Source organism: Eretmochelys imbricata, chromosome 15 (genome assembly GCF_965152235.1).
Source record: "Eretmochelys imbricata isolate rEreImb1 chromosome 15, rEreImb1.hap1, whole genome shotgun sequence".
NCBI lineage: Eukaryota > Metazoa > Chordata > Testudines > Cheloniidae > Eretmochelys > Eretmochelys imbricata.
The window spans coordinates 25,721,809-25,746,047 of NC_135586.1; the positions used below are offsets into that span (position 1 = coordinate 25,721,809).

Consider the following 24,239-nt stretch of genomic DNA (forward strand, 5'->3'; position numbering starts at 1 on the left):
GGTGGTGGTGATTATGAATGCATCACCATGGGCCTTTCTCATAATCCAGTCTCTTTCCCCTTCCCAGTGTTTTGCTTGTGTCTTTCCATAGCAACTAACCTGTGGCTCCATTGCCTTTATATTGTTCACTTCGGCTTCTGATATTAATAACAAAATATGGGATTTTACCTCTCTGGGTTTGAGAGGGTTTGTGCCTCCGTGAAAGTTAAAGGGAAACATCCTGTTTGTTTAGTTTTTTGCCTTTAGCAGCATCTGCTAGCCTCTGCTCAAAGTAGGGCCATGGAGCTGAAAGTGACTCAGGTATATGCGTGCAGTGTTGTTGTGGCTGTGTCGGTCCCAGGATATTAGACACACAAGGTGGGTGAAACAACAGCTTTTATTGGACCAACTTCTGTTGGTGAGGGAGACAAGCTTTTGAGCTTACACAGAGCTCTTCAGGTCTGGGAATGGCTGCAGTATGTAGACACATCCATAGCTCTCCCCCGTCCCACCTCCAGAGCAGAGACTCTTTCTATTTCATTTTTGCTGTACGGATGGAGAGATTTGTTTGTTCCCCATCACCACAGCATCAGCACATTGTCACAAACTCACTGTGAGTGGCAGTGACCCTGCACTGAGGACACCCACTGGCCCTCCCCAGAAGGGTTGATGACATGTACATGCCCTGTCTAATCTGAAAGTTATTTTGATTATCGCTATTCTGGTATTCACAAGAGACTCTAGGGTATTTATTAATGGCCTCTAATACCCTGGCTGGGCATGGAGTCACCAGCCTTTGATCTGTGTCTCACATTCCCCTGGGGTGTGGATTAATGGCTAGTTACTGCCTCCCCTCCAGGGACATCCTGTTTGATTTAATAAAGGAGATGTCATGCTCTGTGCCTCGTACCATCCTTGGGTGGCTCATTAATATTTTTGAGCCCTGTTCAAATTTTGCTTCATCTTAACAATAAAATCAACGGGGAAGGAATTGCCCAGCGCAAGGACCCATGGCCTAAGGTTAACATTTAAAACAGCTCTCTCCTCTCTCTTTAACAAGCCTTTTCTTTCATTAGTTGCTGCCAGATGGTGGGGAACAAAAAGAATAGACTATGCCCTTTACTGTCCTGATGCCCTGACTGCCTTTCCGACGGTAGCCTTACCACACCTCTTCCATGCAAGCTACTGGGAATCGACAGATGTAGTTTCCTTTCTGCTGAGACAGGTACCATAAATATTTCATGCTTCTCTCTCTCCTCCCTTATGCCTAACTTTTGTTGGAAAATATTTTGGAGACTATTTTCACCTTGCTGCACCCTCCAAAATAACTTTTGTTGACGCTAATGGGGGCTCACCATACAAATGAAGGAAAAAATGTACGCTTCACAACTGCCACTCCATCTTCTTTCCCTTCCCATGCTATGTCAAATACAGCTGCGTTGGAAATAATACTTACTGCTATGCACATGGAACACTATGTTTCATGGAAACTATCAAATCACACATGACTTGCTTGGTGCTGGCTTTTGTTACTGGAGCAGGTTCTTGGAGAGAGGTTCATTAAAGATCTGAACCATTTGGAGTCAATCTGGGCCCATTTCATATCATAGTCTTGCAGCATTGCATGATTTTGAGGCAAAAACCATGTGATGTTTGGACTGAACTTTACTTTGAATTTTTACATCCTTTCAAACCTGAAGCTCAAAGGGAAGCTCTCTGTGCAAAGCCTACATGGAATAAAACAGAAGGAAAAGTTTGTACAAGTTTCAGACTTGGGTTGCTAAAATTAGTGTTCAGTCCTCCATTTGGGCTCTCAAATTAACACTTAAACACCCTGAGGACTATGGATTTTTGCTTCAAGATCCAGAACTTGGTACCACAGTTCAAATTACTTCTCAAAGGGTTAGGTAAATAACAAATGATGGTTTCTGGACCATCACATTTTGGATTCTGTCTGTTTAACTTTGGTCACATGTTTAAATTTTGCAAAATCACATTTTTTTTTTCTAAAATCCAGTGGGTATATTTCCCTTTAAAACAAAAAACAAACAGACATTGAAAATAGTTGTTTTCCCAGAAGTGCATGAAACCCCAAAACAGCAGCACTAAGACCCTGGAGGTGAAAACAAAGATGAACTAAAGGGGGACACGTTCTTCTTGATTGCTGTTGTCCATCTGGAGAGAATGCAAAGAGTAAACAAGAAACATAAATAGTTAAAAAAGAAACTTGCTAGCTTGTGACATATGGGCCAGTATATTCAAATCAGGGACCTAAAGTTGGGCTCCTAGATTTATGCTTAGGCAGCTAAATTAATGTAGCCTGATTTTTTTAGAGACCCTAAATACCCCAAGTCCCCCTGAAGTCAGTGGGAGCTGCAAGTGCTTAAACCCTGTGAATTTTGGTTGTCTCAATATAGATTTAGAAGCCCAACTTTAGCCCCCGAGGGTTTGAAAACTCTTGCCAGGATTATTAAATTGACAATGTAACTTTAAAGCACAGAGCATTGTCAGAGCATAACGATCCCTTGCTGCAACACAAACATTGCAGTCCGCAGAGAAAAATCACACCAACCCAAAGGGCTGCTCTCGTGACCATGTTGCCATGGCCCAACATCATTCATTTCTCAAACTCAAGCAGAGATGCGTTCTGTCGTTTTCATCACAGCGGAGAGGGGGCTGCTTCTGTGGATTGCAACCCCCTGGCCCTGTCCTTCCAAATGCACAGTGGGCTGGAGTCTCTTCTCTCCGTCCTTTCCCTGCCCCAGGTTCTTTCCCTGATAAGGATTTGGAAACATCTTTTCATTTGGTGCATCTTCTGTCGGGCGCTAGCGAGAGAACAGGTCACCCAGTACAAAGGGATAGTCTAGGATCATCACTCCACAGACTAGCTGAACTTGAGCTAGTTGTATCCATTTTGGCTCTGCCCCTGTTTATTCTGAATTGCCAGTGGCATGGTGCTGGAGCATTCAGAGGGGATCTGGCCGCTTTGGTGTTGGCTGCATTAGTCCCTTCTGCCAGAAAAAATTCCAGGGAGCCCTCTGCTGAAGGATGGAGAATAATTATTTAATCCCAGTACCCTGATTTTATGCTTAGACTCCTTTTAGTCTAAACCTTTGAACCTGCATAAGTGAAGTACTAGCACCCTCCCCTCTGCAGCTCCTCAGCACTGGGAAGGATCCAGCTCCGCCTATTGGCCTGGGTTTGCTGTGTATTAGCTCAGCTGTTTAAATTACCCCATCTCTGTTACAGCACATCTGACTGCAGCTCTCCATTATTTATAGCCTTCTATTGGCAAACTCTTTTTCGTTGCTGTCATCCAAGTTTGTCTGTAGGTTCCATAACCATGGGGATGTTAGCACTGATGGCTGTAGTACCCTAGTATTAATCGATCTCGACCCTTTATTCCCTGACCTGTCTCTAGTTTCCAACCCAGTGGGCCAATGTTGCACTCACATGCTGTGTCTCCTCATTTTGAACAGTAGGCTCCAATGTGGAACTTTTGCCTAAGTGGTTGCAGGAGGGAAACCATGTGTGTATGTCAGAGCCTTAAAGAGTCTAACACACAAAATATCTTGTTTTAGAAATAGCCCAGCCAGTTACTCAGAATGCAACGAAAACAGGTTTGTATAAGGCAGTGTGTGATTTTACATCTTGTGGCATGAAAAATATCCTTGCCATCCATTCAAAGCCCCTGGAGCTCAGCAGCGGCTGTCTCTGTAGGGCTGTTTGTTTAGCCTTGTCTCTCTCTGTTGCCCCACCTCTGCTTCTAGAGCACTATCTTCCTCAGTCCCCCCTCCCTATTCTTTTAAGGCCCTGTGTTGCCTTTCTTCTTATTCAACAGCCTAGAATGCCAGCATTGGAAAGCTAATAATAGGGACATGATTTTACTCCTCATTGAAAGGCATTCCGGACAAAGTTAAAAGGAAGCTATCAAGTAGATTTAGGCCCAAACCCTGAGGCTTTATTAAAACAAATAAACCCAAATATGATCAGAAACATTTTCATGATTTAAATTTCTCATCAGTGAAGGGCATTATTTTATTCATCCCCTTAGGTTTTCATTCCCAACAGCATTGGGGGTGAGGTGGAGGTGGGCAGGTGGATTAGGAGAACCAGGAGGTGAAACTGAGCAGTCTAGTTTTGCTGTGAGTGAAATGGGAAAATGAAACAGTCTAAATTCTGCAAAGTAAACTGGTCTATCAGATTGCTTCAGTTTTAATCTATATGGCACTACTGGTAACACGTAAGGGAATGTGTGAGGTTTTTAAAATATGTTTATTCACTTGACAGAGCCCCTTTCAACCTTTGCAGGGTCTGGGGAAAAAAACATCTGATCATAGTACAATTCAAAATGCTCTGTGCAATATCTCTGCCCAGTCCTTTTTATTTTCTGTGTAAGATTCACCTCTTCTGCAAATGACCTAAGAACAGTCTAGCTGCAATGTGAACCCAGGACATAACCCCATTTCCCTCTGCCGTTTGGTCCAGCCAGCAGATGTCCCCGAATGTTGGCTAGTGAGCTTACCATAGGAAATGTTCGTACACTTTGCAAATCTCATTGTATCAGTCCATTCATCCCCATTCCAGTGCAGAAACATCACACTTTTATGATGTGCTTGAACTTCTCCATGGACCCAGAGAGCCAAAGCCCCATTCCTCTCCTGAACTCTGGTCTCCTACGTCACAGAACACTGCTGGCCCAGTGCTGAACCTGGCTCAATACCTAATGTCTTCATCAAAATGAGAGGAGCACAAGAAGCAAGACAGGAGAATGCCATGTGTAATGTATTTAAGTAGAAACTCTAAATGACAGGCAACTGGGATTGACTCCAGCCCAATCAGGAAGCCTGCTGGGATCTTAGCCCTCATAGGGTCTGGCTTGCTCAGTGTAGTTAAGGGCAGACTTAGTAGGAGTGGAGGGGATGATGAGAATACTTCGGAAGAACAAGCCTGAGGAAATGACACATGCCGACAAGCGAGCACAGTTGGAACAGGTAGCGATGGGTCTGAATTACTGAAATGGCAAGCAAATGATGACTGGAAATGCGCATGTGACTTGAAGACCTGGCAAGAAGGCAGGCAAGGCTGGAGCACAGTGAGGCAAGACGGTGGCTGCAAATTGTAGTATTCCCTGCAGAAGAGGCAGTTTTCTATAAGTACCTGAGTGCCAAAGTTCTTCCCCTGCAGTGTTTGCTGAATGAGCATTTTCCAAGGGCATCTTTCTGGACATGGTCTCAAGGAAGTAGCAGGGTCTGGGGTGCCACAACCTCTCAGTTTGTGTTCATTGAACATCTGGGACAAAATCCATCCCTGGTATAAGCCCAGTGAAGCCAAGAGAGTTAAACTAGCAGCCTAGCAGTTATGTATCTGTGATCAACATCTGTGCTTCGTTGCCTTTGCTCCATTTTGTACTCACAGCTTGTTAAACTCCCCTATAGTTCTTTCTGTTCCTTAATTCTTCCCAGACTCATTCCACCTGTCTCGTCAGCTTTTTCTAGCTTCTTCCGGCTTTTTTCATCTCTCTCTCATTCTATTCTAACCATGCTTCACCAATAAACGCTTTCACACTTGCCCTCCTATGTGCCTACTTATGATCTCCGTTTAAGGTTCCCTTTTATATCTTCATCCCACATGATATTAACTCAGCTCTGGCAACAACTTTTCCTGGCTCTAAAGATCACGAACATTGTACCGTTATGAGAAGGCCAGAAAAATCTTGTCGGCTTACAATGTAAATTTCCTGCAGGCAAAATTCTATAAAGCCACCTGCCCAGCAAACACTGCGATTCCATCACATGCTTTGCAAACACAGCAGAGAGGAATAAATACTAAAGCTGGGGGGAGGGGGGTGTTCACTATGAAATTCCTGTAGCTCTTGGGTGTTAGCCCAGGTGCATCATGAGTTGCTGATGAGGGCTGCTCTTTCCTTAGGTGATGAGACACGAAAACTCCAGCATTCTGGAACTGGATGGAAAAGAGGTCTCTGTATTCACTCCTTCAAAGCCCAGGGAGAAGTGGCTGCGCAAGAGGACGCATGTGAAGCTAAGGGTAATGCTGTTTCTATTACATGTCTCTCCAAGGGAAACTACTGTTAAATATGATTTGGCTGGATTTGGACCTGTAATAAAAACAATATTAAAGTTAACCAGTATGGGTACAACTCTGTTACTGCCCATGGACTCCACAATTACATGGGGGTGGAGAGATTGCATTGCAGTAATCGTATGTGTCAGTGAGACATCCCAGTTATAGATTTCTGGAAGAGACAGACACTCTCTCTGCAACAAGGTCTCCTTCATATAAAATACTAAGTGTTGGCTGTAGGTCAAGAAAGGAGACGGAATTGTTTCAAAGCCTGGTGTCCTAAATTGTCTGTACAGTAACTGTCATTCCCTGGAGTTCGTGAATCCAGAGGACAAGAAACTTTTCTGATTTCCATGAGCGGGAAGTTTGTTTAGCCAGCAATAATCTGCTGACAGTCATTTTTCCTCCTAATTTGAAGGTGCAACATACAGAATTTTGCACCACAAGGGATCAGATTTTCAAGATGTTCTGTGTCACTGACTACACAGTATTTGTGCCCAAAGGGTCTGGAGTAGTATTACTAGAGAGTGACAGTATCCTTGTGTGGTATCATGGCATATGCATGCATAAAGGCCCAGCATTTCAAAGGACAATCGTCGTTTTTGCAGACGCAAATTTTTCCTGTAAGGAGTGGCAGCAGGGAAACCAAGTAGAGGCCCCTTCTCAAAAAATGCCCAGGATCAATTAACTGTAGGTGCAAATTCTACCATTTAGATGACTAGGTAATTAACTGCACCCAGACATCAACTGCTTGGCCAAATGCATTAGGATCCACACCCACAATTGATTGTGGGTGCAAATCATGTGGTCATAAATTACTGTAGCTAAAACGGAGACCAAGTGCAGAAGGCCCTTTAAAAGTCTTGTCCTAAATGTACAATACTTTTTTTCCTTTAAAAATGTGTGTTGTTTAATACAGATATATAATAGTGTGGGGAGAGAAAGGATGTCATAAGAAGAAAATTACTCCTCCAAAAACTCCTGGTTGTCCATGCGTTCGGCATTACTATCACTATAGCAACTTTTTCCTGTAAACTCTGCATTAACCATGAGGTTCTGCTGGGAATCTAACTAGGTTTGTTCTGTTTTTCCCCTGACATCTGCAGAATGTCACAGCCAACCACAGAATAAATGATGCCATCGCTAATGAAGACGGACCCCAGACCTTGACAGGAAGGTTTATGTATGGGCCGTTAGATATGGTCACGCTCACTGGGGAAAAGGTACATTTGTCTTAAGTGTGAATTGCCCATAAACAGCAGAAGATGTAGGCAGTGGTAGTTGCTGGTCAATGCTCCTTTTGTATCTGTAAACATTAAGAGAGAGAACTGTCCAGTTACCCGCACAATCAAACACCTTTGTCTGTGTCCATTAAGAACCCCCTCTGCCCAGCCTATCTATTGCATTACGCTAGAGAGAGATTTGAGGACGCCATGTTCAGAGCCAGGTTAGGATCCTGTCTACTATGAAAGTTACTTAATACTTCCTTAGTCCTGAACCTTCTTTGCCTCCCAGGTGGACATTCACATCATGACCCAGCCGCCATCTGGAGTGTGGATTTACTTTGACACCGAAATCAGCAACAGCAGTGGCCGGATTTCCTACGTTATCCCTGAGAACAAGCGTCTGGGGATTGGCGTATATCCCGTCAAGATGGTGGTCAGGTGCTATGCTTCAGGCTCATTTGGCTTAGCCCCCAGTTTGACAGGAACCTCTGAAATATGACTGTAGACACTTCTCAGTTACTCTGATTGCATGATAGACAATCCACATAAATGTTAACAGGTCAAGTGCAATTCTACCTGAAAAACGATTGTGTTTAAAAAGTGGCATGTTCTCATCAACCGCTCTTCTCCCTATTGTGTCGTCAGAGTCTGATCTGATCTTGACAGACAAAACAATTTTACTCTTGTTACCCTGCAACACCAGTGATGGGACAAAGAGCTGTATTCTGTTTTGCCTCCTGCATCATCATCAGCATTATTAACTAAGTTCCAATTGCTGGACCAGACTTTTCCTCCTTTTCCAGATGTGCAACTTCATTGTCTTCAATGGAACTGTACAGCTGTGCACACCTTGAAGACTGTAAACTTGCACTTGCCCAGGTTCCCCTAAGGGCAGAGCCTTTGTTATTAGTGATGGTGCACAATGCAGAAAATCTCCCACTTGACTTTTGGATCACCAGGTTTCAGAGAGAGCAGTGCCAAAAAGCGTCTTGACATTGGTGAACTGAGCAAATCTGCTCTAGAGGCTTGAAACACACCAAAACTGGAACCCCCCACAACACTAGTCCAAGTCACTGTAATTATATTCATCTAACATATAGGCATTTTCTGTGGGGCTCTCGCTGTAGTATCATTAATGACTGGGGCAGATTTTTAAAGATATTTTATAGGTACCTGGTGGGATTTTCATAAGTGCCCAACTACCATTGGGGAAAGGCCCTGCACTGCCTCTCAATGGAAGTTAGGTGCTTTTGAAACTCCCGCTTGGCAGCTATCTGCAAATTTAGGTGCCTAAATACCTTTAAAAATAGTCCCTTTATCCTTACAATAACGCTCCCAGGTAGGAAATCATTAGCATCGTCCATTTGACACATGGGTAACGGAGGCACAGAAAGATGACTTGCCAAATCAGGAATAGAAGCCATATCTCCTGAGTCTTATTCCAGTGCCTTACCCACAAGACCTTCCTTCCTCTCCAAGTACATACCTATCAGACCAGTGGATAGTCTTCTCCACTTGTGCTGAGATACAGACACAACAGGCCAGATCTGCAGCTGTTATAAATCAGAGTAACTCTGAAATCCTGTATTTGTGCTGGAAATGGCCCACCTTGATTATCATGCACATTGTAGGGAGAGTGGTCGCTTTGGATGAGCTATTACCAGCAGGAGAGTGAGTTTGTGTGTGTGGTTTTTCGAGGGGGGTGGGGGGGTGAGAAAACCTGGATTTGTGCTGGAAATGGCCCACCTTGATTATCATACACATTTTAAAGAGAGTGGTCACTTTGGATGGGCTATTACCAGCAGGAGAGTGAGTTTGTGGGGGGGGGGGGGGCGGAGGGTGAGAAAACCTGGATTTGTGCTGGAAATGGCCCAACTTGATGATCACTTTAGATAAGCTGTTACCAGCAGGAGAGTGGGGTGGGAGGAGGTATTGTTTCATGGTCTCTGTGTATATATAATGTCTTCTGCAGTTTCCACAGTATGCATCCGATGAAGTGAGCTGTAGCTCACGAAAGCTCATGCTCAAATAAATTGGTTAGTCTCTAAGGTGCCACAAGTACTCCTTTTCTTTCTGAAATCAGTGAATCTGTGATGATTTACCTCAGTTGAGACAATCTGACCCTTAAGACTCAGCAAGTGTAGGGCCTTAGCAGAATTGTGTGTGTGAAGTGATGGCAAGATCTGGCCCTTAATTCTGCATTCCCTGGTCATTTACAATGCTTGCTGAATTGGTATTGCAAATGGGTCTTGTAGCTTTAATCTCTCAGCCAGGTTTGTCCTCTGTTCTTAACCCCCCTATTCCTTTCCATTTAGGGGTGACCACACATATGCAGATAGCTATATCACCGTTCTACCTAAGGGGACAGAATTTGTGGTCTTCAGCATTGATGGTTCCTTTGCAGCCAGCGTGTCTATAATGGGGAGTGACCCCAAAGTCAGAGCTGGCGCAGTTGATGTTGTAAGGTCAGTGGCAGGGGAGAGGGCTGGGGGAAATGCTTTCATATTAAATGAATATTTTAACCCTATTGCAAATATAGGTCCATAATACTGTTGTTTTTTTCCCCACTAGGCACTGGCAAGACCTTGGCTACCTCATTATCTATGTCACAGGCCGACCTGATATGCAGAAGCAAAGGGTGGTGGCATGGTTAGCACAGCACAATTTCCCCCATGGGATAGTCTCATTCTGTGATGGGCTTGTCCATGACCCACTGCGGCACAAGGCCAACTTCCTGAAAACCCTCATTACAGACGTAAGCAAGGCCAACTTCCTGAAAACCCTCATTACAGACATAAGCATGAGCTGTCCTGAGATGTGAGCAAAGCGTGGGTTCATCCACGGCTTAGTCAAGTCCTGACCTGCAGTGGGAGATTAACCTGCATTCATTTGATTTTTAGCCACCCTCACCCCTTTCTTTATTTTCTTACTCCACAAAGGTGCCTGTGCAGTTAAAATGTGTTCACTTCATTCTGCACGGTCTTGCTGCAATCCTTGCTGCTTCCATTACGAAATGCCTATTGCCGTAGAAGAAATCATGATTCTTGTGCTTTTTCCCCACCTGCTTAGTGCATTTCTGGATGCCTGTCATATCTGCACATAAAGGGATGCTTTACAGATAGAGGGCCGTCAAAGAGATTGTGACTTGCAGCCAACCAAAACCCAGAATTCAAACCTGTCTCCATATTGGGCTGAATCCAAATACCCCAATATCTGGGAAAATTTGAACTGGAATCTCCATGTTTGTGAACGTTAAGATCTGGGGCTTGGGTGAGGTCCGTTATATAGATGCAAAGTTCAGATTCAAAGTTCCAGTTCAGGGGCTTGGGGTGGACTTATCTCTACTTGGAGAGTTGGGCTATGTTAGCACTTGGATGAAAAGACCTTTAAGGAACATCCAGGCAGGATTGGTGGTGGGGGATCTTCTCTCAGACAGGAATGAATGAATGCCCTCTCGTGGTGCTGAGGGTGCATACCATTCTTTAGCTGAAACAAAACCAATATGGTCATTAGAAATCTCTTAGCACTTTTTGCAAGAGAAGGCTTGTTCACCTTGTTGTCATGGCCAGATGCCAGTTGAGGTAGTTACATTCAATCTCCCTAAATTCCTCCTGTAGTTGACCGTTAGTGAAGTCCTTTGAGATCCTTGGATGCAGGATTCTATAGAAGTGCCATATAATTTCCTTTATCTTTTGAAGACTGTGCTTTGCAGGGCTTAAGAGGACCTCCAGGTCTCCATCTCCCACTGCTTTGAGAATTGTAGAGAATTGTGGTAGTATAGGGTGATGCATGTAGTGCTGAGAAGAAAGTGCTGGTTCAGGTGACAGCAGAGCAGCTAGGGAGGGGCTTTGACAGATCAGTGAATGTCACAAGAGGTGGCAGGACTTCAGTCCATGCCTTGCTAAGATATTGATGTTGTCAGGCATATCAAAACATGTGAGTTTGCCTGGCAGCAGCCAACTGATGATGATATGGCACTGCTACAGCGCCTTCCCGTGGAGGATCTCAAAGCACTTTATTGCTATTGATCAACCATCCTTCACAACACCTCTGATGTAGGTAAATAATATCCCCCTTTTACAGCTAGAGAATCTGAGACACAGAGCTGAGTTGCCCATCACAGAGAGGATCATCTGAAGAGCCAGTCTTAGAACCCAGGAGTCCTAGCTTTCTGCTCTAACCATGAGATCACTTTGCCTTTCTCCAGCAAAGACTGAGCATACTCTTTGTAGCAGTGCACAACCAAGGAAGTAAATAGGAGTTAACTTCTTGGTTTGTACTCCCTTATCGACGTGAAGAGTGAGGGAGCAAAATCAATGGCATGGTTCTGTAAGGCCCAGAGTATCCACAACCCCGTTCAAATGTTCCCCTCACAAGATCTGGCTCTCACTCAGCATGGAAATTAACCACCCAGTTTTAAAGAGGCTGTTGGTGCCAAGGAGACCAGACAGAGTGTAATAAATGTAAAAGGAACAGAAAGGCACCAACTTGCCTGCATGCAGTTAAACCCAGTCAATCCAAAAGGTTGTTATAGAGAGTGGAAAATGAGGTACAAAATAAAACCTACTGCACAGACTCTGTTTTTAAAGACTAGCATCGTGCGCTCTTCGCCTGTGGGGACGCCCCAAGGTCATATTGCATACATTACCTGACTCTAAGTGGAGAGAGTGCAGAAAAGAGCAACAAGAATGATCAGCGAGCTGGAGGAAAGATCACATGCGCCATATATCTGCAGTTTGGGTATAGGATGACTCAGAATAGGACGTGCTAAATGTCTACTGCATGAGGAGGGTGTAAATTGCAAGGAGGGAAAGGAGTTATTTAGGAATGTAACTAGGAGGAATGGCTTCAAAGAGTTAAGAGTGCGAACATTTATGTCTGAATATCAGAAAAACTTCCTAACCATGAGATCTACTTGTTGTAGGAACGGAAGTGGTGGAAGCTTTTTAGCTTGTGACATTTAAAACTGGACTGAGCTGAATACTAGAAAATATGTTGAGGGGATTGATTCTACCCTGGCCTCTGGGATGGGAGTAGATGTCACTGCTAGGGCTTTTCGAGCTCTAATATCAATGCGTCTGCGAAGTGCAGTCTTTGGACAGACTTCCATAATGCCATATTTCAGCCTGGTAACTGATGGGCTTTTATCATGTCTTAGACCTAGGTTGTTCGAATTTCCCCTTTATTTCAGTGATAAATCAGGCCTAATTAATGGGGCCATCTTGGTTATCTAGCCCACTGGATCAGACATGCCATTGTCTAGCATAGTGAAACAGTTTCCATTATTCTAGGGCCAGTGTGCCTTATTCTCCCTAGACCTTGACAAAATGAAAGCCCATCATTAAATACTGAACGCAATGACTGTTGGAATCAGCCTTTAACTTGACATCTAAGTCCGAATGTCAAGAGCGAGCTGTCTTTGGAACCCCCTTGTTACAGAAGATGCCATATTATTATCCCTTGTTGGAAATCTACCTTTCCAGAGGGCACAAAGGTTCACAGATTTGCTACAATGGGTCTTTGGCCAGCTTGCAGCTCTCCAGGCAGAACCAGATGGATCCATGCTTGGCACCAGGATAAGCACCTCCTCCTGCAGAGCTCCACCAGTTTTATTCCACCGCCACAGCTACAAAACGATCTTCTCAAATGTCTGGCTAAAGAGTAAATGAAATCTTCTGCTCTGTGGGAACAGAGCAGTAACTACTAATGGGTAGAAAAATCCAGTGCATCATGCAAGGTGATATGCATAGTTGTCTGTCTAAACCACCGCAAAAGCCAACAAAATTAGATATGCAGTCTGGCTAACCCAGCCACCAGACTAGTGCTGTGTGCTGTGGTCTCTCGGTGGAAGGGAATTCTTCATATAAACAGTTACTGAATATAATTGAAAAATGCTCCCTCCCTGGCTAGCGTTTACAAAACTCCTTGGAACAGAGCTGTGGAGCGTGCCACACAAAGAAAGGACATTAGGTAAACATAGCTACATTCCTGTTGTACTTCCTACTTCATTCTGCCCTTGTATTCTGCAGAACAGCTAGAACAGTAATCGGCCTATAGTACAAACCCTCAGCACTGCTGTTGGTTAATTAGTACATATCTCTGCAGAGCATTGTCCAGGTGGGACTTGCAGTGCACTCTTGACTGGATATTCCCACAATCACTGTGAAAAAGCCAAGCGTGCTGAGCAGTGTCATAGAATAAACATTCCCTCTTCCCACAGCTCCACATGAGGATCCACGCCGCATACGGATCCACTAAGGATATTTCGGTCTACAGCTCCATTAGTTTGCCACCCACGCACATCTATATTGTTGGCCGACCAACCAAGAAATTACAGCACCAGTGTCAGGTAGGAATCCAGGTTAGTTTGTCTGTAGAACACTCCAGTGGCTGATGCTGTCCCTACTGGAGTTAGTGGGAGGTCAGACACTAACTTCACCAGGAGCAAGATCAGACTATTTTGTAAAGAGGAAGTTCCCACACACCAGGATCCCTCCGCATCTCTCTGAGAGGTGTGAGGGTTCCTTGCTTTATGCATCACTGCTATGGAAATAACAGAGTGAAAACACCAGTTGCTGTTCCACTGCATTGTGCTTTGTAGTGTTATATAATTAGATTTTCTTTTAAATGAAGTCCTGTTCACTTAAAAATCCCCCTTTTGTCTGAACTTGTCCCTGCTGTTACTCAGGCTGAGTAAAGCTGAAGATCAGAAGGGGGGGAGGGGGGTTCTCTGTAGAGCTGGTTTCTGTTGTGCATGACAGCACCATGTGTCACTGTCGATTGCCTCCCCAGTACAGGGTCAGTCAGTTCCCTCTGTTGTTTTTGTGGGATTTTCATAAAGCAGCAGAGGAAAGAAACATTTCAGAAAGTGATTGTCAAACCACAACTGAAAGAGGGACTTGAAGACAGATGTGGGATCTGAACTGACTGTGACTCCATTTTTTTTTTTGAAAGTTGCTTGATTTCAAGTTGACTCTGTCCTGTAAAACCCCCTGACCTATTGTTTCACAGTTCATTACTGAGGGGTACGCAGCCCACCTTGCCCAGCTGGAGTATAATCATCGCTCCCGGCCTGCCAAAAACACGACCCGGATGGCACTGAGAAAAGGCAGCTTTGGTCTCCCCAGCCAGCCAGATTTCCTGCGCAAGAGGAATCATTTGCTACGTACCATCTCCTCACAGCCCACGGGGGCGAGCGGGAATGCCAGCCACAGACCTGAACGAACGCAGAGCCAGTCAGACAGCGATAGGGAGAGAGAGCGGGAGCGCAGTCAAAGGAGCATGAGCATTGCCACTGGGTGCTGGGGCCGGAGCGCAGCCTCAAAACTGGACTCTGGCACTTCAGGTCAGAAGTAGAGCCAGCCACGAGCCAGTGACAGTCGGCCACAGCCGCCGGAGGAGGAAACAGAAGGAATAAAGGACAAGGCCAGCAGTGTGAGATGGAAGGGTAAATATGGTGCTACTCTCTAACAACAACATGGTATGCTAGGAGGAAAGGCTGGTGTATTTTCCACATGGAATTTGCAGGCCTTAAAATGGCGTGTTGGGTTTGCAGAGCACTAGCCCGAAAAACCATTTGAAATTAGGGAACCAAGGGGGAAAACAAACAGTTTCCAGATCAAGACCATGCTCTCTTCTGCCTCCTTTTCTTATCCAGGTTTAGTGACTGTAAATATGTGCCTCCCTCACCTTCTTAGCCATCAGTCAGATACACGTGACTGAGTGTGATCCTCAGTGCCATGTGGTGGAAGGGGAAGAAGTCTGGTTAGACCTTTCACTTGGGTTGTTCCATTAGCCAGACTGAGAGAGACTGCTGGATACCAGCACTTTTTTGTGTTTTTAAACTAAGCATGTCATTTCCAAGGTGCAGAGAGGCTGAAATGAGAGGCTTCTGCTGCACTGGGTGAAGCAATCAAGTGTTTTACATGTGCAGAGAGCTTAGAATTTATCCACTTTGTACCCAGGAGGATGTATATCAGCAAAGCATTAATGAAGTATCAACTGCTGTTGATAGGAGCCGTATGTCAGCAGATTGATGCTCTAGAAAGTGGGGTCATTAGTTTTTTGTTTTTGCTTTAAACATTTTGAAAGGTGATGGAATTTAATGTATTAAGCTATTTAAAAAAACAAGGAGTTTTGTTTTAGCTGTTAACAACATCAGCCACTTACTTTACTGTATAGTTCTCCAAGTATTATTGCTGTATATTATTTCAGAAACTAACCACCATATATTTGCAAGTGTCTGAAAGTACTCAACAGCTAGATTGCACTGCATTTCTTGTCATCAAAATGCAGGGTCCAAATATTTCACCACTATCCCCCACTCAGAGACATTTCTTCTTCCCAGGTTCTCTCCAATATCAGTAACAGCTTTCACGGGAATTAGACTTGCTTTTTTTAACTGTAGTTATTCAACTGTAAAACCTCATTGTTTTTGCACTGATAATTTTTAGAATGGAGACCTGTTACCATCTCATGTAGCTACACCTAACTGTTTGTAGTGCATGACAATTAAATATTTCTAAGCCAGGGTGGGTGGGGGTGTGTGTGTGTGTGTGTGTGTGTGTGTGTGTATATATACACACACACACATATATATATATATAGATAGATAGATTTGTGCAAAAGTTTTTCAACAGTAAGGAGACTGTAAGGAAGTGTGCCAACTAAGTTGTGCAAGCTTAAGAAAAGGCCATATCTTAATTTTCCTAGCCTCTCTTTCAGTCGATGTGTCTGAGCTGATGGTTTAATGCGCTGCCATGACCTGAATCTCTCTCTTGCACTGGGCATGCAAGGGTCTGGGAGCATTGCAGAGGTGACATTTCCAGTCTGCAGGATAATGTGCTGTGCTGCTTGCTAGCACCCCCTAGCGACAAGGAGATTGTAAGCCACAAGGTATTCAAAGGTGAAGGACATAATTTAATGAGGAGCAGAGGAGAACAGTGCCTAGAACAGAGGGGTTGCCTGAAAGCCCCCTAGCCCTGCCCCCCTCCCAGGTCAAACTAGCCAGGATTCTGAATTTTCAGCCTCAATGAAGGGCGCAGTTTTCTGCTTGCACACACCAACTTGGGTATGGGAAATATCCAAACTGGGTGGATATTTGGGGCTCCCACCTGCCTATTTCACATGAAGATTTTATATTCATAGCACATTCATTGGCTAAGTATTGTCCTGCTTTCCTCCACCACAATATACTATGTTTATATCACTTTCTACTTACAAGATCTTATTTATAATCGATTTTTTAGACTGCTTCATTTTATTAACGGTTTCAGTACTAAGTGCAGCACCTCTGCACCGAGACGCAAAGCACTGTGAGCACTGCTCTGCTACCTGGCTCAGAGCTGCAGCAGGCAAACACGTCACTCATCCAGACATCAAAAATCTATTTCATGACTTCGGCTTAGACCTCAAGTTTCAAAACGAACTTAGAATGTGTGCTCTATCCCTACAGTGATCTAAAGAGGACAGTGTTTAACTACTGAGAATGTCCATGTTGATGGAGCTTTAATAGATCCACCCGCAAACACAGTGCATCTCATTTACTCTTAGCCTCATTGCAAACTACTACGCCATTCATCTTTGATAATTATATTACAGAACATCCGTACAGATTTTTACTACTGAAAAAATTACTTCCCTTTCTGCTGACTCAGCCTAGTTACCTTGAATGTATATCGAAAGCTACTGGCTAAAAATGTGAATTGTGTCATAGCTTTTTGCTAGTTGAATATTGTACCAAACTGTTGCCATCTGACTTAGAAGCAAGCCGCAGTCCATTCTGTAAAGTAACCAAACCATGATCACAAAGCGTATTTGCAAATTTGGATATGGCCTTTACAAAGTTCAATCTTACTCTGAAAGAAGAGTCCACAAACCAAGGCATGACATGTACATTTTTTTTCAAAATGCAGATGAGCTGTTAACATTTTCTTGTGTGTAGATAGTGTAAAACTGAGGATAATGTAAATGTTAAAAAAACAAAAGTGGGTATATACAAAGTGAAAGTTATTTATTTTGTGTAGAGAAAAAGTGTCCGGAGGCAACAGAACCTTCAGAGATTATTAATATTAAAATGTAGCTTTTTTTTGTTTCAGGCATTATTCAAAGCAATTATTTTATGGACCAAGTTTAATGTAACTGTCAATGACCGCAGAAGTGCAATATTATAATCACCTCTCCATCACTCCATATTTTAAACCAATAATAATCAGTGAGACTGACAATCGTAGCACCTGTGTTCTGACCCTTTGTTAAGCTTCTTGAATTTTTCAACCTCTCCCCCATCTGTTTCCATTGTAAGAATCCATACAGAGAAACAATCGTAGTGCAGAATCTTTGTTCATCACTGCAATAATATCAGACGATGTGGCCATGTATTAACATGACATATGCGGATAGGTTTTTTTCACCCATACAAGTACACTATAGTTCCCCGTGAATCTATCTTCTCATACATCCCTGTCTTATTATTGTCTATCTGAAGCAAAGATCAGTATATTACTCTGTCATTCTAAAAGCAATAGCAATAGTTTAACTTTTGTGTTTATAAACTGCTCTGAAATGTTCTAGGGAGTGATGCATGTGAAACAAAATGTCTTTCTAAATGCACAAAAGAGGCTCCATTGGGATACAGTTAGGGAAAGCTGAATGTATTTTCCATTCTTATTAAAGGGGCACTGTCAGGTTAAAGACCTTATTTACCTTTGTTACAAATAACAGTTCTGTGTTGTTTAAAACAGAAGGAATATTAAAAGTTTATTATACTTTTCACTGTTATGCTGGTTAGTTCCTTTTTGCATTCATCAGATTAGGCCAAGGAAAACAGACTAGTTGGTTCTGGTAACTATCACTGCCTGGTTCTCATGCACTCAGCACAAAGCTGCAATGTTTATATTGTAAGCACTGAACAGAGATATTTATTTATTGGGTTTTTAAAAAACAACATCTGTTTCCACTGGAATTAAACATTCGAGGAAACATTTCTGTGGATTTTTTTTCCTAAAAAGCAGCTTTTCTATAATCTGAACGTTGGGACAGAAACCTGACCCTGTCCCTTTCCACTTTTTTTTTAAATCCAAACTGTCACTTTAATTCCTTGTTTTCTTCTTTTGATAAATCATTAAAAAGGAAAAATTTTACTACCAAAAAGAACGTGTATAGTGTTAGAAGATATGTTAAATGAAAACCAATAGCTAACCAAAGGGTTACGAACAACCTGCTCTTCCCACAAGCAACCTGCACTTCTTGTAGTACCCCTGCTCTTCAGGTATCTTCACCTTTGCTGCATTTTCCTATTAGTTCTAGAAGCCTTACATTTTTCTCCCTCCCCTTGTATGAAAACCCTGGATATCGATATCCTTGACCGTCAATTTTATATTCAATAATGTTCTATTTTATTTATAAAAAAATCTTTTAGGGATACAGATGGGGGGGAAAAACTATGTCATGGCTTAATTTGACAGACACACCTGCACCCCACCAGGGAATGAGATTTAGATCTGAGTCTGCCTCTTCCTGGTTTTCATTTTGTGTATTATGTTGTGTGTGTAAAATACTGTTAAGATCTATTTGCTTGTATGTAACAAACCATAACTACTGTACAACTTCCTTCTCCTCCTTGCTGTTAGTGCATTGCTCTAATGCCTGGGTGTGCTTTGTGTACAGTAACTTTGTACATTACACAGATTAAAGAAATGGGAAGGCTACATTCTGTGTCTGCTTCTTTTGGTGACTTACAAACTGACAGTTAATGCATCACAAAAGCTAGGAATTGGGAACTGAAAATGATCCAGTTTAATGAAAGTGTCCAATGGAATTAGATGCCAAAGAAAAAGATGGCAAAGACGTGAACTGCTGAGCAGAAAAATAGAGGGGCTGAAAACATTGACATGAGGCAAATGGAAACCAAATGGAAAAGAGAGAGACAATTACAAGCACTGTGTGCTCTGAATTGAAGATGATGTTCTACAGCCAGTGAGAGAGTGAAATGATGGGGGACAGTAAGTGAATCAACAACAGCAGCGCGTGAGAGTGGAGAACAGGGAGCCACCCAACAGCATGTGGGAGCTTCCCTTTGAACTGGCTGCCAATAAATGCACAATCCGTAAAGCCTAAGTCTGGCTAGCTCAGGGGCTGTCAGCGCTGCTGCCTTACATGGACGCTTCCAAAGGGGGAGGCTCAAGGGAGCTGCACCCTCTCAAGCAGGCCCTTTCCTCTACTGTTCAGTAAGGGCAGAGATTCGCCTGGCTCCGCCCTACTCAGACACCTACCTGTTTGTCCACGGCTTGTCCCCCTCTCATCCTGGCTGCTGTCAGTGTCCTTGTTAAACGTATGGTCCCAGGGAGGTTTGTGCCATAACTAGCTCCTTTATAAAAGGGAAGTGTGTTGTCTCCATCTGACCCATGTGCCTAAAACCCAGCTACTAGAGGAGGAGGCCTGCATTAAAGGGAAAAGGAAGATACGTTGATAGGAGACCTGCCAGCAGACAGGATGAATCCATACATATGTGACCAGCCTCCCACAGTCAAACACCTCAGGGCCTTCTAAGAGGTTAGAAAAGTGGCACATGAAAACTAGTTCAAATCATACAGAAGGACAAATTTTGTTAAACAGGCAGTGATTTTACAGTTCAGAACAGGACTTTCCACCAACAGCCATCAGACCCAAGTGACCAAAGAAGTCTGCGGTGGGATCTGTTAAATAGAGTGGAGTAAAGGGACCAAGGAAACTACTACGTCACCAAAGTAAGCAGGCATCTCTAGGGGGAGTCAGTGTCATACTGATCGCACTTTGGGCTTTCTAGGTCTTGCACTTTGCTAGCTGTAGCTGCTCAGCTGTGGTAGCATAAGGTCAAAAATCTGACCTACTGTGATTTCCTTAGCAAGCCATTGGGTGCAGAGGACGGGGCAAGCATTCATTTTAAAGCTTCGAGTGTTAGCCAAAACAATTGAGCACGCCCACACAAACACACAAAAATCTTGCCTGTCCCCTTGCAACAGATTGGTTTGTATAATTGCTACCTGTCGTTCATTCACACTGGCACATAAAAGAATAACTTGGGCTGCTGGATTGATTTAACCAGTTTATTTTTTACAAGTTTTCAGATTCACCAAGTTAAGTGGGGCTTGAGGGGGGAGAATCAGAAGACTGAGTTTTCCTGGGCTCCTCTGCTTCTGAAAAGGCCAATTTCACTAACAAACCAAAACTGCCCCTTGCATTGTCATAAAGAGCAAGGAAGGGGCATCACTTTGGTGCAGGGATATGAGCAAGGCTGAGCAAACCCCCAACAAAATGTGCCCCTGTCCATTACACTTAACCCACTGTCCCAGTGCAGCCTGCCGTCAAGGGAGCCAGTGCTAATTAAAAGCTTGAACCTGTACCATGCCAAGTGCCTTCACCTCTCATTGGCTCAGTGAGAAAAGGCACCTTGCAAGATGTGGACCTAATGCTGGACCTAATGTTGCAGCCTGCACAAAGCTGGGGCAAAGTATAAATGGGTCTCTGTACAGCTGAGGGCTGTAAAGGGACCCCTCTAACTGAGCAATCCAACCAAACACTGGAGTAAACACAGGGCAAATATTAATTCAAAGAGCAGGCACGTAGCAACCACATGTGAAAAATGATTTACAGCAGCCTCATTTCAGGGGATCACTGTGGCAGTCACCCCAGTATCAGCGGGGTTATGGCCACCTGGTACCTGGGCATTTGCCTTAGAGTTTGGAATCTGAATCACCATCAAGGAAGTGTATTAAAGATAACATGGTGTTAGTCACTGGGTGAGTTTATCTCCTCTGGGGACTCAGCATTGTTGTGCTGGTGGCACCCATGAGCGCCCTGGTGGACTGACAGCTACTTGCTGCCTAAAAATCATTTGCTCAATCATTGAGCAGTAGTGGGAGGAGCCTCAGAAAGCGACCAAGTTGAGAGCAATGTTGGTCAGGTCTTAAAGACTTTGCATGGACTGGCAGGAGAGAAGCCATGGCTAAAGGGGAGGTGCCATCAAAGTCACTCCCTCCTCCAGGCAATAGATGGACCCAGCAGAACAGGACATGTCCACAGGGTAAATATCCTGCTGTGTCACACACAGATCTCGCCAGTGCAGGGAGAATGGGGAGCTGCCTGCTTTGGCAGAGTAGTGTCTCAGTGAGCAGAACAAGAAAACCACCTTTCCTGATGTACTTGACATTTGGACTGTTACTGAAGCATCCCTGTCCTCATCTGGAAGGCCAGGCCGTCTCCTCGGGTGGCTTGCTGTGAAGGAACAAACAGGCACTTATAGGCTAGTCTTCCCAAACCATCATGCTTGGTGCTTCCATACCACCTACCTGTGAGAGGCTGAAAGGCCTCTACCAATGTGTGTGATCAAACCCACTTCCACCTTGGCTAAATAGGATTTATCCCAGTTTTGCAGATGGGAAAAGCCAAGAGAGAGGCTGCAGTTTCCACAAGGCCATGCAGTGAGTAAGCAGAACTCAGCTCTCCTGCCCCCCAGGCCTGTGTTCAAGCCACTAGCCCATGCTTTACAAACCCAGCTTAGGGCCTTGCTGGTTCCAGAATGTCTCTTCACTATAAAAACCATCTACCTTGTTAATCTCTTTGTGTCTTTCTTTGGTGACAATTTCTTCTAGTACTTCTCCATCTCCCTTAATAAGCCTGTAACAGAAGCACATCAACACACCCAGTAAAGTCTACCAGCCATCCAGTTACCAACTGTAAGCAACACATTGCTTTGTTTCCCCAGCAGCAGAAGGCATCATTCAATGAGGGTTCTGTCCCCACTGGAGGAGTGACTAGATCACCTCTCTTACGCAGCCACACGGCTAATGTTTCATGCTGAGGGAGACAGTATTTTGCATGGGAAGATGTCCAACAAGCTGGACTTGTTGAGGGGTAACACCAGAAGCACCTTCTGTGTGAGCATGTGCTCTAGAACAGAGTCAGGGGCCTCTGCCAACACAGGCTGGCTGCAGCACGGTGTCCCCCACGCTCTCTGGGAGGGTGGCAGCTTTGCAGTGCCAAAGAGAGTGGCAAAAAGTTCTCATCATATGCTGGGGCTTGGGCCAGATGCTGCTCTGACAATCTGGTGTAAACCTGGAGCAACTCCACTGACTGGTGTAACTCTGTAGTCTCTGTTTAAAGATGAGGGCAGCTCCATTATAGAACACCATGAGTCAGGCTTTAGCCAACCCTCGGGTAAATAACCTTTGCAGCCTTCTCCATTATGCTGTCTGCAGGATTAAAACCAACAAGGTCCCGCTTCAGTGCACTTCTTTGAAAGATGCTGTGTACTGAATGTATTGGGAACAACCTTCCTCTCCCAGCATTCCCAGGATGTAGGATCTGCCATGATTTAGGCAATCCCCAGCCCCACAGAGCATTCCCTAGAGATCAGGCATGTTGCAAATCAAGCTTTCCAGGCTAGTGTGCTGCAGGGAAGACCCATGCTAAGGAAAAAGGATCTCCCATTACCCTATAACTCTGCGAGTGGATTTTCTCGGCAATGGGAAACTGGGTTGGTTGGTTCCCACTCTCAAATTTAAGATGTGCAGACAGCTTCCTTTATGATTGAGATGGGGCAATGCAGAGGTTTAAGTCCAGTCCCTTGGGGCACATAAAAGTTGCTGGATCATCTAGTAATCAGACAAGCATTTGACCTTTGGTAATAGAACTGGAAAGGACCCAGTGGGGCTAGGGAAGGGGAGTGGTATCAAACCAGCAAATCCAGCAGCAGAACCATAAGCAGTGCCCAGCCTCTGAATGCAGAAGAGGAATTTAACCATCTTCAGCATGTGCCTTACAGGTAACTGACATCCATGCAAACATCTTTCCTGAGCATTGCTGGCTGCCTTCTATTTTAAGAGCTGGCTTGCCACAACACAATTTTCTATTCACTGTAAAGATGCAGTTTAGTGAAAACAGGGTCATTCCTACTCCTCCGGTTTTGAACGCTAGTTTGGTTACAGGCCTGTGGGCCTCCTAGAACAGAGAAGCAATTGCCCCCGGTTGTGCAAATAAACCCCTCTGGCCAGAGGATCTGTCTATAATAGGGACTGGATGCTTCAGACGTGACAGGCAAGCATCCAAAACAGCAGCTGCCACTGAAAGAGCAATGTCTAACAGGTCAGGAAACAGCTAGCTCAGAACTGCCACCAGATCTGCCGGTTCAGATTTTATCCCCACACCATAGCTTAGAATTGCATTTACTCTGGGGACACTGATATCCCCCTCAGTGGAAGGAGGAAAAAACCCTCCACCCTGAGTAACAAGGCTTCAACCAGATCTTGCAATAGCTGCTGCTCTTGGCTGCCTTCTGCACCTCATACTGAGCACAAGCCATCAATGACTCAGCTCTGGGAGGCTGTCCATGCTCTGTAATCCCATTGATTTCAGTAGCAAGAGAGAGCATTCAGCACTACAGAGGAGGTGCTTAGCACCTGGCAGGATCAGACCCTTACTTGGCATCTTCTAACAATAATAGTCTCAGCCTGTCTGTCTAAACACAGCAAGCCTTTTTCTCCATCCCTCTGTCAATCCTAGTACTCTGATCTAAGCATCTCTGCTAGTCAAGCAGAGACCGGAGTGATTTATACCTTTATTGTCTGGGCCGGAAAGCTTTAATCTCAAGATGGCCTGATGGGTCACAGTGTTCACCTTTCGTACTAAGAGCCTGGCTAGTAACAGCAAGGTAACAATGAAGGCTCAAGAGCTTGCTGCTGAGAGTGACCGCCCCTGGAGGGGAGGTTAAAAGGGATTTAGAGAGAACCCTGCTTTTACAAGCAGCAAGGATCTGTTGCTAAACTGGCATATGCTTCTGCCTCTCTTTGGAAAAGCCTAAAAAGATTCAGCTGCCCCATCTCTCTCCACTCTTCAGCCAGCCTCATACACTGCTCGCCAACTTGTTTCCCTGGTTTAAAAATAAGAAGTGGATTCTTGTCCACTGTTCAGAAG

At 44.3% G+C, this 24,239-nt stretch overlaps 2 protein-coding genes across 8 annotated transcripts in view; one reads left to right on the forward strand and one right to left on the reverse strand.

Moving 5' to 3' along the window:
- The window catches only part of PITPNM2 (phosphatidylinositol transfer protein membrane associated 2), a 217,989-nt gene extending 198,992 nt beyond the window's left edge, over positions 1-18,997 (forward strand). For 2 of the 3 annotated variants that reach the window (XM_077834846.1, XM_077834848.1), the window contains 8 exons: positions 1,056-1,204; positions 5,911-6,027; positions 7,170-7,286; positions 7,579-7,727; positions 9,605-9,754; positions 9,861-10,044; positions 13,510-13,638; positions 14,301-18,997. In XM_077834846.1, coding sequence (XP_077690972.1) covers positions 1,056-1,204; positions 5,911-6,027; positions 7,170-7,286; positions 7,579-7,727; positions 9,605-9,754; positions 9,861-10,044; positions 13,510-13,638; positions 14,301-14,645 — 1,340 coding nt within the window. In that variant the 3' untranslated portion in view covers positions 14,646-18,997. Of the gene's footprint in view, positions 1-1,055; positions 1,205-5,910; positions 6,028-7,169; positions 7,287-7,578; positions 7,728-9,604; positions 9,755-9,860; positions 10,045-13,509; positions 13,651-14,300 lie in introns of all 3 variants that reach the window. The other variant, XM_077834847.1, reaches the window with a different exon arrangement.
- ARL6IP4 (ARF like GTPase 6 interacting protein 4) overlaps positions 1,200-24,239 on the reverse strand; it is a 29,557-nt gene continuing 6,517 nt past the window's right edge. The window contains exons 5-8 of one of the 5 annotated variants that reach the window (XR_013348041.1): positions 21,875-21,944; positions 21,457-21,542; positions 19,562-19,727; positions 1,200-1,706 (exon numbers count right to left, since the gene is read on the reverse strand). Coding sequence is in view for 3 of the 5 variants with exons in the window: in XM_077834854.1 (XP_077690980.1) it covers positions 21,486-21,542; positions 21,875-21,944 (127 nt within the window). In the remaining 2 variants the exon portion in view is untranslated. Of the gene's footprint in view, positions 1,707-18,353; positions 19,728-20,360; positions 21,543-21,874; positions 21,945-24,239 lie in introns of those variants that run through there. The other 4 variants (XR_013348042.1, XM_077834854.1, XM_077834853.1 and 1 more) reach the window with 4 other exon arrangements.